This window comes from Dendrobates tinctorius, unplaced genomic scaffold, assembly GCF_039654945.1.
Source record: "Dendrobates tinctorius isolate UK_male_01 unplaced genomic scaffold, ASM3965494v1 ptg000011l, whole genome shotgun sequence".
In the NCBI taxonomy this organism is placed as follows: Eukaryota; Metazoa; Chordata; class Amphibia; order Anura; family Dendrobatidae; genus Dendrobates; species Dendrobates tinctorius.
Genome location: NW_027361679.1, coordinates 97,785,881 through 97,797,500, shown reverse-complemented (window position 1 = coordinate 97,797,500; position 11,620 = coordinate 97,785,881). Strand labels below are relative to the sequence as shown.

The 11,620-nt window shown below is 44.2% G+C and overlaps 1 protein-coding gene across 8 annotated transcripts in view; it reads left to right on the top strand.

The window, feature by feature from the left end:
• Positions 1-1,385, top strand: part of SPPL2B (signal peptide peptidase like 2B) — a 140,134-nt gene extending 138,749 nt beyond the window's left edge. For 5 of the 8 annotated variants that reach the window (XM_073545150.1, XM_073545165.1, XM_073545157.1 and 2 more), the window contains exon 15: positions 61-1,385. In XM_073545150.1, coding sequence (XP_073401251.1) covers positions 61-372 — 312 coding nt within the window. In that variant the 3' untranslated portion in view covers positions 373-1,385. The remainder of the gene's footprint in view (positions 1-60) is intronic. The other 3 variants (XM_073545140.1, XM_073545178.1, XM_073545171.1) reach the window with 3 other exon arrangements.
• The last annotated feature ends 10,235 nt before the right edge of the window (positions 1,386-11,620 follow it).

Here is an 11,620-nt window from a genome sequence, read left to right as displayed (position 1 = left end):
TCCCATCAGAGATTTTGCAAATCCATGGCATGAGCACTTATACCTTTCATCCTTTCTCAGCAGAAAGATCTACCAAACCCTAACCCCATTCTTGCACCCAGTGGGTCAGAAGCCTGTTTGAGCCAGCACACTGATCATGAAGAGCCCGTCACAAACCACGACGAGGACCCTGCTCGGGAGCCACGACAAGACGATGCCACCAGAGCCCCTGGGGATGAACTGTGTCTGGCTAAAGACAGGACTGTGGTAAAGACAGAAGAAGAAAAACTGAGTTCTGGATCTGAAACAACCGCAGCAAACCAACCGACTACAGACGTAGACAGTACCGGGTTAGATAACTCGGCAAAAGCTGTAGATCAAAATGTGGAATGATTCAGCGTAACGGCCACGGTTCCAAACACTTCCCCAGACACAGGCAGGCCCACTTCCAAACCCCTCACCTTACGGGTGACTCTAAGCGCAAACAGGACCTGGTCATCATACCTAGAAACTTTCAGCTGAATAATGAAACGAAGAATGTAACCAATCTATGTTCTCATATTCACTTAATTTGGGAAGGTGATGCATTTCCACAACGCTACTTAAAATAATATCAATTTTTGGATATTATTATCCGATATATAATTTTAGGCATGTAGGCAACTTCTACAGCATAATAGCAAGTAGAGTGCAGTATAATAATGTAATGTCATTTTTTTTAATCATCAGATTTACACTTACTGGATGAAGGGTTTTTTTTTGTTTGTTTGTTTTTTAAATTCTAAAGAAAAAATGTGGAGTGGAAAAGCTCCATAGATGTAATAACGGAGGATTGTAGTTTTGCGATGATGGTAAAATAATAATAGTAATTAATTGTCTGAATGAGTCATAATGAAAGCACTCGGTGTCCTTGGCACTGATGTGTTCTGTAAATGCTTGCTCAAAGAGCAGTGACCCTGGAGTACAGCCTGCTTGTCCAGCTACCTCCACAAAGTTCATCATGGTGCCAGCATAAGCCAAACCGAGTGACTGACCGGGCAACAAGATTACCGGAAGTGAACTGTGTCATGACTGCACGGCTCTTCAGTATCTCTCAGTATTGCAGGATATACACTGCAAATGAAATACCAGAGATGTTTCCTACTTAAAAGAACATGTTGGAAACAGTTACTTATCATATTTAGAAAACTTGGTCTTGTTTTTTTTGTTTTTTTTTAAGAAAAAAATGCATTTACTAAAAAAAAAAAAAAAAAAATGATATATAGTTGTGTGTATGTATGTTCATGCACACTGCATATGATGTAACTTTTTCATTTACTGGAATTGTATTTAATTCACTAGGGTGTTCACAGCTACTTTAGTTGTGCAGGAGATTGTAAATAAAGTCTTTTTTTTTTTCTTTTTTACTCTGTGGCTTTTTCTTATTTCGCCAAGTTTTATTTGGCCCCGTTTTCATGAAGACTGGCATTTTGTATGCCATTCTTCTTTTAAAAAAAAAAAAAAAAAAAAAAATTGAGCTGGGGTAGGATGTGCTGGGTTCACATTGCGTTGTGGGCAATGCGTTAACGGCATCCGTTACATAGCGGCACTAATGCTATGTAACGGATGTGTTAACGCCCCCATTGCCCGCAATAATAGTAACATAGTAATTAAGGTTGAAGGGAGACTTTAAGTCCATCTAGTTCAACCCATATCCTATCCTAACTTGCCCTAACATGTTGATCCAGAGGAAGGCAAAAAAAACCCATGTGGCAACAGTAAGCTTCACATTGGGGAAAAAAATTCCTTCCCGACTCCACATACGGCAATCAGACTAGCTCCCTGGATCAACGCAATATTAAGGAGACTAGTGTATATACCCTGTAATATTATACTTTTCAAGAAAGGCATCCAGTCCCTTCTTAAATTTTAGTAGTGAATCACTCATTACAACATCACATGGCAGAGAGTTCCATAGTCTCACTGCTCTTACAGTAAGGAATCCGCGTCTGTGAGTATGCTTAAACCTTCTTTCCTCCAGACGTAGAGGATGCCCCCTTGTCCCCGTCACAGGTCTAAGAGTAAAAAGATCATTAGAAAGGTCTTTGTATTGTCCCCACATATATTTATACATTGTAATAAGATCACCCCTAAGCCTTCGATTCTCCAAACTAAATAACCCCAAGTGTAATAACCTGTCTTGGTATTGCAGACCCCCTAGTTCCCTAATAACCTTGGTCGCTCTTCTCTGCACCCGCTCCAGTTCAGCTATGTCTTTCTTATACACCGGAGACCAGAACTGTACACAGTATTCTAAGTGTGGTCGCACTAGTGACTTATATAGAGGTAAAATTATGTTCTCCTCATGAGCATCTATGCCTCTTTTAATGCATCCCATTATTTTATTTGCCTTTGCAGCAGCTGCTTGACTCTGGCCACTAAATGTGAGTTTGTCGTCCACCCATACACCCAGGTCTTTTTCAGTGACTGTTTTGGCCAGTGTTTTACAATTAAGCACATAATTATACAACTTGTTCGTTCTACCCAAGTGCATGACCTTACATTTATCCCCATTAAAGCTCATTTGCCATTTATCAGCCCAAGCTTCTAGTTTACATAAATCCTCCTGTAATATAAAATTGTCCTCCTCTGTATTAATTACCCTGCAGAGTTTAGTGTCATCTGCAAATATTGAAATTCTACTCTCTATGCCCCCTACAAGGTCATTAATAAATATGTTAAAAAGAAGCGGGCCCAAAACTGACCCCTGTGGTACTCCACTGCTAACCGTGACCCAGTCCAAGTGTGCTCCATTAATAACCACCCTTTGTTTCCTATCCCTGAGCCAGCTCTTAACCCACCTACACATATTTTCCCCTATCCCCATTGTTCTCATTTTATGTATCAACCTTTTGTGTGGCACCGTATCAAAAGCTTTTGAAAAGTCCATGTACACCACGTCCACTGCATTCCCTTGGTCCAGTCCGGAACTTACCTCTTCATAAAAGCTTATCAGATTAGTCTGACAGGAACGGTCTCTTGTAAACCCATGTTGATATTGGGTCATAAGGTTATTCTTCTCCAGATACTCCAGTATAGTATCTCTTAGAAAACCCTCCAGGATTTTACCCACAGTTGAGGTGAAACTTACAGGCCTATAATTTCCAAGTTCAGTTTTTGTCCCCTTTTTGAATATTGGCACCACATTTGCTATACGCCATTCCTGTGGCACAGACCCTGTTATTATGGAATCTTTAAAGATTAAAAATAGTGGTCTATCAATGACTGTGCTTAATTCCTGCAGTACTCGGGGGTGTATCCCATCCGGGCCCGGGGATTTGTCAATTTTAGTGATTTGTAGACGCCGCCGTACTTCCTGCTGGGTTAAGCAGGTGACATTTAATGGAGAATTTTTATCCCTGATCATGTTATCCATCATGGGATTTTCTTGTGTAAATACTGTTGAAAAAAGTCATTTAGCATATTGGCTTTTTCCTCATCCTCATCCACCATTTCACCCAGGCTATTTTTAAGGGGACCAACACTATCATTTTTTAGCTTCTTACTATTTATGTAGTTAAAGAATATTTTGGGATTATTTTTACTTTCTCTGGCAATGAGTCTCTCTGTCTCAATCTTTGCTGTCTTGATTTGCTTTTTACAGAATTTATTTAATCTTCTGTATTTATTTAATGCCTCATCACTACCTACTTGCTTTAATTCTCTAAATGCTTTATTTTTATCTCTTATTGCGCCCCTTACAGCTCTATTTAGCCATAGTGGTTTCCTCCTATTTCTCGCATGTTTATTCCCATACGGTATATATTGTGCACAGATCCTATTCAGGATGCTAATAAACGTCTCCCATTTTCTTTGTGTATTTTTATGTCTCAGGATATCGTCCCAGTTAATTGCACCAAGATCATCTCTCATCCGTTGGAAATTTGCCTTCCTGAAGTTTAGTGTCCTTGTAACCCCTCTACTACACATCTTATTAAAGGATACATGAAAACTTATTAATTTGTGATCACTATTACCCAAGTGACCCCCAACCCTTACATTTGATATGCGGTCTGGCCTGTTGGATAATATTAGGTCTAGCAGTGCCCCCCCTCTTGTTGGGTCCTGAACCAGTTGTGAAAGGTAGTGGTCTCTCATAGTAGTCAAAAACCTATTACCTTTGCTGGAACTGCAGGTTTCGGTTCCCCAATGTATTTCAGGGTAGTTGAAGTCCCCCATAATAATGACTTCTCCTTGAGTCGCTGCTTCATCTATTTGCTTTATGAGGATATTCTCTGTAGCTTCCATTATTTTTGGAGATTTATAACAAACCCCTATCAGTAATTTATTATTTTTCCCCCCTCCCCCTATCTCTACCCACAGGGACTCTACATTTTCATTAGATTCATATATATTATCACGAAGGATGGGTTTTAAGGATAATTTTACATATACACATACGCCTCCCCCTCGCTTATTTGTACGGTCATTTCTGAACAGACTATAGCCCTGTAAATGAACTGCCCAGTCATGGCTCTCATCCAGCCATGTCTCAGATATCCCCACCATGTCATAATTATGTTCCAACAACATTAACTCCAATTCCTCCATTTTGTTGGCGAGACTTCTGGCATTAGTATGCATGCACTTTATGTATCTCTCTGTACCTCTATTCTTTCTTAAATTATTAACTGTTCTAACCCCACCCCCCATGCCACCCCCACCCCCAATGTCATTATTTGTGCCCAGGTCTCTAGCTGCACTGTCTTCCCCTCCTATAAAAGGAATACCCTCCCCCCCCGTCCCTAGTTTAAACACTCCTCCAACCTTCTAGCCATTTTCTCCCCCAGCACAGCTGCACCCTCCCCATTGAGGTGCAGCCCGTCCCTAGCGTAGAACCTGTAGCCAACTGAGAAGTCGGCCCAGTTCTGCAGGAACCCAAACCCCTCCTTCCTACACCAATTCCTGAGCCACTTATTAACCTCCCTAATCTCCCGTTGCCTCTCTGGCGTGGCACGTGGTACAGGAAGTATTTCCGAAAATACCACCTTGGAGGTCCTTGCTTTAAGCTTACAGCCTAATTCCCTGAAATCATCTTTAAGGACCTTCCACCTACCTCTAACTTTGTCATTTGTGCCAATGTGCACCATGACCGCTGGATCCTCACCAGCCCCTCCCAGTAATCTGTCAACCCGATCAGCGATGTGTCGGACTCGAGCGCCAGGTAGGCAGCACACCGTTCGACGATCCCTGTCTTTGTGACAGATTGCCCTATCTGTTCCCCTAATAATTGAGTCTCCCACTACCAGAACCTGTCTGGCCTGCCCTGCTCTCCTATTTCCCCCCTTACTGGAGAAGACACTCCTCCGGCTTTCAGAGGACATGCCTTGCTGCAGCAGTGCTACTCCTGCACTAACACTCCCCTCATCTGCCAACTTAGCAAACTTATTGGGGTGTGCCAGATCAGGACTAGCCTCCCTGGTGCTCTTCCCTCTACCCCGCCTTCTAACTGTCACCCAGCTAGCTGCTTCTTTGTCCTGCAGCTCCAATCTAGCATCCCCCCCTCATCTATCCCAGTGAGCGTCTGCTCAGTGAGCAGAAGACTCCTTTCCATATTGTCTATGGATCTCAGTGTTGCCAGCTGCACATTTAGATCCAGTAACTGGGCTTCCAAATGCACAACGTGCTCACATCTTGCACAGCAGTATGCACCCTCGACCGGCTGTTCAAGGATTTCATACATGCGGCATGACGTGCACTGGATGGCATTGGCAATAGTGGAGCACATCCTAATGGGGATTGCACCAGACAATAAGATAAGCAAAAATAAATTAAAAAAAAAAAAAAGTATTACTATAACAGCAATTCAGTAAGACCTCCCTTGGAAACTCTCTGAATCTAAAGTCACTGAATTTCAAGTCACACACTTACCACAGTTCGCACTACGCTCAGGTCACACTCAGCTCGTTCACACTCGCTCAGGAAGAAGATTTAAAAGAGTTTTTTTTTTTTTTTTTTTCCCCTTTCAACAGCACACCACCTTGCTGCTCAATGCACTTCCAAAAGGAGTTGAGCCCCAACCAGCTGCCCCTTATAAACCCTTAATTACTGTATGAACTCCCACCCTTAATTAACCCCTTGTGAATATAGTTACACCTCAAGATTTAAATGCAATATAGTTTACCCTTAAAAACACAGATAGTAAAAGAAGAGATTAACCCTGAAGAGAGAAAATATAGGTTAAACAAGCCCCCAAAGCCCCCCAAAAATTGAACAGGTAGAAAGCACTCAGCAACCTACAATTCAGCAACTCACACAGGTATTTGTTATAGGTTTTCCAAATACCTCTTCACTGAATTTCAAGTCACACACTTACCACAGTTCGCACTTACGCTCAGGTCACACTCAGCTCGTTCACACTCGCTCAGGAAGAAGATTTAAAAGAGTATTTTTTTTTTTTTTTTTTTCCCCTTTCAACAGCACACCACCTTGCTGCTCAATGCACTTCCAAAAGGAAAAATTGAGCTGGGGTAGGATGTGCTGGGTTCACATTGCGTTGTGGGCAATGTGTTAACGGCATCCGTTACATAGCGGCACTAATGCTATGTAACGGATGTGTTAACGCCCCCATTGCCCGCAATAATAGTAACGCATGCCAAAATCGGCATGCGTTAGAGATGATGCGTTACTTCAGGTGCGTCGGGGCTCGCTCACAGCGAACAGACGCGTTCGCTGTGCATAGACCTGTATGGGCTAACACATGTTAGGGCTAGGTCACAAAAGATGTCAAAAATAACATCTGCATTAGCGCATCCGTTTAATGGATCCGTTAAACGGATGCCCCTAACGCATTATGAACCTAGCCTTAGAGGGAATCTGCCACCAAATTTTTGCTATGTAATCTGGGAGGAACATGATGTGTAGGGGCCGAGACCCAGATTCTAGCAATGTGTCGCTTGCTGGTCTGCATGCTTTCATTTTGATGCAATCACTGTTCTCTATGCTTCAAATCTAGCAGGGCTCAGAATACTGGGTCCTGTATAACTCTGCCTACACCATTGGATTGGCAGTTTACTGTGTACACAAGGTTATAAAGCGCTAGAGGACTAGGAGGCATGAGGCACCTAGTCCTGAAGTGATAATCTCCTGCTGATCAAACCCCGATTGTATTGAAACTACAAGAATTCCAGTAAAGACTGAGTCACACAAGCGTCTAAAATATCGGTCCAATTGTAAATCTGGAGAGTCAAACAAGTGTTATGAAATTGTTATTCTGAATCTTCTGCAAGTTTAGTGTGATTTTTATTTTTTCCCCGCGTGTGACCGTATGTGATGCAAATGCCATCCGTCTGCCATGCAATTTTCATCATGTGTTTTCAATCCTATGCATAAGAAACAACTGTTTTTTTTGGTTTAGAACCCTATGAAAACACACTTTTGAAGAAACCACACTGGGAGGACATATATTTTGGTTTAATATTCCCTCAATAATAAACCTGAAGGCGGGTTTTGGTTATTTAGTTGTGGGCAACATGACATTCAACCTGACCTTCAACACTACAGTGCGAGTCCTTTTCTACTGGGTGTTATCTCGGCACTATGGTGAGCCGTACCCAATTGTAGCTGATCCGAGGAGGCGGCATCGATACTGAATCCATCCAGTACTCAAAAGGGCCACAAAAAGTCACTTCAATAGACTTCATCAGGAGCTATGCAGGCATCCTGAAAAGTTTTTTTTTGCCTACTGTCTGATGATCCTGGCTGCATTTGACCATCTATTGGAGGTGCTTAGGCTGGGATTAACATACCAGAATATCAGCATGCTCCAAAATATTTTTTTTAGTTGTGGAGGGGATTCTCTAAGGAAGGGTTTTTTTGTTTTTTTTAAGTAATGTTATTTTTAAATATTGTTACTTCAGGTCCATCACATGTTCACGGCCTACTGTTTGACTTATGTTCCAAATTTTTGCCATTTTTTAACATTTGATATGCTTTATAGCTAGGGACATCTATGTGGCCTTGCTTTTCAATAGTGGATGTAAATGTCTGTGGCTGTGTTTATGACTTAATGTAATGTTGCCTCTAGTAAGGTCCGCTTTTGAGAATGCCTAATATAGTATTCCTAACACGGTGGCTAAATTATTTTTTTGCCTTCCTTTTTTGAATTTTTTATGACCTCATCATATTCATTTTTTACAATAAAAGATCTTCAGACAAAATATAATTATGCATTGTTACATCGTTTTCAAATATTGTATCTACTCGAGTATAAGCTGATCCAAATATTAGCCGAGGCACCTAATTTTACCAGAAAAAAATGGGAAAACTTATTGACTCGCGTATAAGCCAGGTATGCATTGTACCCTCATCACTATCCTGATATGCATGGCTCCTCAGACCCATCCTGGTATGCATGGCTCTTCATCCCCATCCTGGTATGCATGGTTCCTCATCCCTATCCTTGTATGCATGCCCCCTCATCCCTATCCTGGTATGCATGGCCCCTTCATCCCTATCCTGGTATGCATGGCCCCTTCATCCCTATCCTGGTATGCATGGCCCCTTCATCCCTATCCTGGTATGCATGGCTCTTCATCCCCTTTCTGGTATGCATGGCTCATCCCTATTCTGGTATGCATGGCTCTTCCCTCTCCTTGTATGTATGGCTCTTCATCCCTGTCTTGGTATGCATGGCTCTTCATCCCCATCCTGGTATGCATGGTTCCTCATCCCTATCCTTGTATGCATGCCTCCTCAGACCCATTCTGGTATGCATGGCCCCCTCATCCCTATCCTGGTATGCATGGCCCCTTCATCCCTATCCTGGTATGCATGGCCCCTTCATCCCTATCCTGGTATGCATGGCCCCTTCATCCCTATCCTGGTATGCATGGCCCCTTCATCCCTATCCTGGTATGCATGGCCCCTTCATCCCTATCCTGGTATGCATGGCCCCTTCATCCCTATCCTGGTATGCATGGCCCCTTCATCCCTATCCTGGTATGCATGGCCCCTTCATCCCTATCCTGGTATGCATGGCCCCTTCATCCCTATCCTGGTATGCATGGCTGTTCATCCCCATCCTGGTATGCATGGTTCCTCATCCCTATCCTTGTATGCATGCCTCCTCAGACCCATTCTGGTATGCATAGCCCCTTCATCCCTATCCTGGTATGCATGGCCCCTTCATCCCTATCCTGGTATGCATGGCCCCCTCATCCCTATCCTGGTATGCATGGCTCTTCATCCCCATCCTGGTATGCATGCCTCCTCAGACCCATTCTGGTATGCATGGCCTCCTCATCCCTATCCTGGTATGCATGGCCCCTTCATCCCTATCCTGGTATGCATGGCCCCCTCATCCCCATCCTGGTATATATGGCTCTTCATCCCCTTTCTGGTATGCATGGCTCCTCATCCCTATTCTGGTATGCATGGCTCTTCCCTATCCTTGTATGCATGGCTCTTCATCCCTGTCCTGGTGTGCATGGCTCTTCATCCCCATCCTGGTATGCATGGTTCCTCATCCCTATCCTTGTATGCATGTCTTCTCAGACCCATTCTGGAATACATGGCCCCCTCATCCCTATCCTGGTATGCATGGCTGTTCATCCCCATCCTGGTATGCATGGTTCCTCATCCCTATCCTTGTAGGCATGGCCCCCTCATCCCTATCCTGGTATGCATGGCCCCTTCATCCCCATCCTGGTATGCGTGGCCCCCTCATCCCCATCCTGGTATGCGTGGCCCCCTCATCCCCATCCTGGTATGCGTGGCCCCCTCATCCCCATCCTGGTATGCGTGGCCCCCTCATCCCCATCCTGGTATGCGTGGCCCCCTCATCCCCATCCTGGTATGCGTGGCCCCCTCATCCCCATCCTGGTATGCGTGGCCCCCTCATCCCCATCCTGGTATGCGTGGCCCCCCCTCCCTATTCTGGTATGCGTGGCTCTTCATCCCCGTCCTGGTATGCGTGGCTCCCTCAGACCCATTCTGGTATGCGTGACCCCCTCATCCCCCATCACTGCTGGCGAGGTGAATATTAATTTCTGTTTAGCACCGGGCACAGGCTTTAGCCACAGCAACTGACGCCTGCCTCCTGTGACCAGCTTCTCCACCGCTTCTACTCCCCCTCCGTCTTCTGGGACCCTCACTTGAGTATAAGCTGAGGGGGGTGTTTTCAGCACAAAAAAGAGCTGAAAAAGTTGGCTTATACTCGAGTATATACGGTAGGTTCCTAGCTACCGGTGTATCATTTTCAGCGCTTCTTTTGGAATTCCTACTGTGTAAGTCATCAATATCTGGAATTGTCAGGAACACCGATGCCCAAATATGGGACAGACTACATTCTGTCAAGACGCCGGACTCTGCCCAACTGGACTGGGAGCGGATTCGGTTTAAGCCTGAAATGTCCATTTCCCAACTGCATCGGGGCCCTGGATGGAAAACACATTAGGGTCCAGAAGCCGGCGAACTCTAGTTCCCAATATTACAAGTATAAATAGTACTTTTCTATAACACTATTGGCATTAGTTGACTGTAACTACATGTTTATAATTGTGGATATTGGGGCATACAGAAGATTTCCGAATCTTTAAAACTCTTCTGAACAACGTCCTCACCAATCACACATTAAGGCTATGTGCACACGTAGCGTTTTAAACCGCTCACTAAAAACCGGACTCCTTCCCAGAAATCACGCATTTTTTTCCGCGCAATTTTACCGCGATTATGATCGCGATTTTGCCGCGATTTTCGCGTGCGTTATTCAAGCACTTTCCAAGCGATTTGAAGCATCGCTTGGAAAGTGATTGACAGGTTGGTCACACTCGTCAAACATAGTGTTTGACAAGTGTGACCAGGTTTTTACTATTGAGGCCGCCTATGCGGCATCAATAGTAAAAGATAGGATGTTAAAATGCTAAAAAAAAAAATAAAAAATCGGGGTATATTTACCTTCCGGCGTCCCGCGCTGCATTCCCGGGCCTCAGCGTTCCCAGTAATGCCTTGTGAGACCTGTGATGACGTAGTCTCACATTGCTATAGCGATCTCGCGAGACCACGTCATTACTGGGAACGCTAGGCCGGGAATGCAGCGCGGGACACCGGAAGGTAAATATACCCCGATTTTTTTATTCTTTTTTTTTTACAGGGGTATGGTGCCCAGGGCCTGGAGGACAGTCTCCTCTCCTCCACACCGTGGGTACCCACCGCACATGAGACGCTTAACTTCCCGCATGGTGGGCATAGCCACATGCGGGAAGTAAGCGATTCTCATGCATTCCTAGGGGTGCGGAATCGCGGCAATTCTTTGCGATTCCGCACAAAAGAATGAGCATGCTGCGATTTTTTTCCGCAATGCGATTCCGCCGCGGAAAAAAGCGCAGCATTAGCACAGCATGTGCGGAATACCATAGGAATGCATGGGGTGCGTTCTGTACACGATTTTTAAGCATTTTCGCGCCGAAAATCGCGGCAAAAACGCTTAAAAATCGCTACGTGTGCACATAGCCTAACAGTTCCCATCGAACAACAGATCACATACATAGCCAGCAACTTTTGTTTTGATCATAAGATTTTTTTAAGCCTGCCACCATGACAAGGTAGACTCTATTGCCAGGGCCCTACTCTACTCTAACTAATTAAACATTTTTTTTTTTTA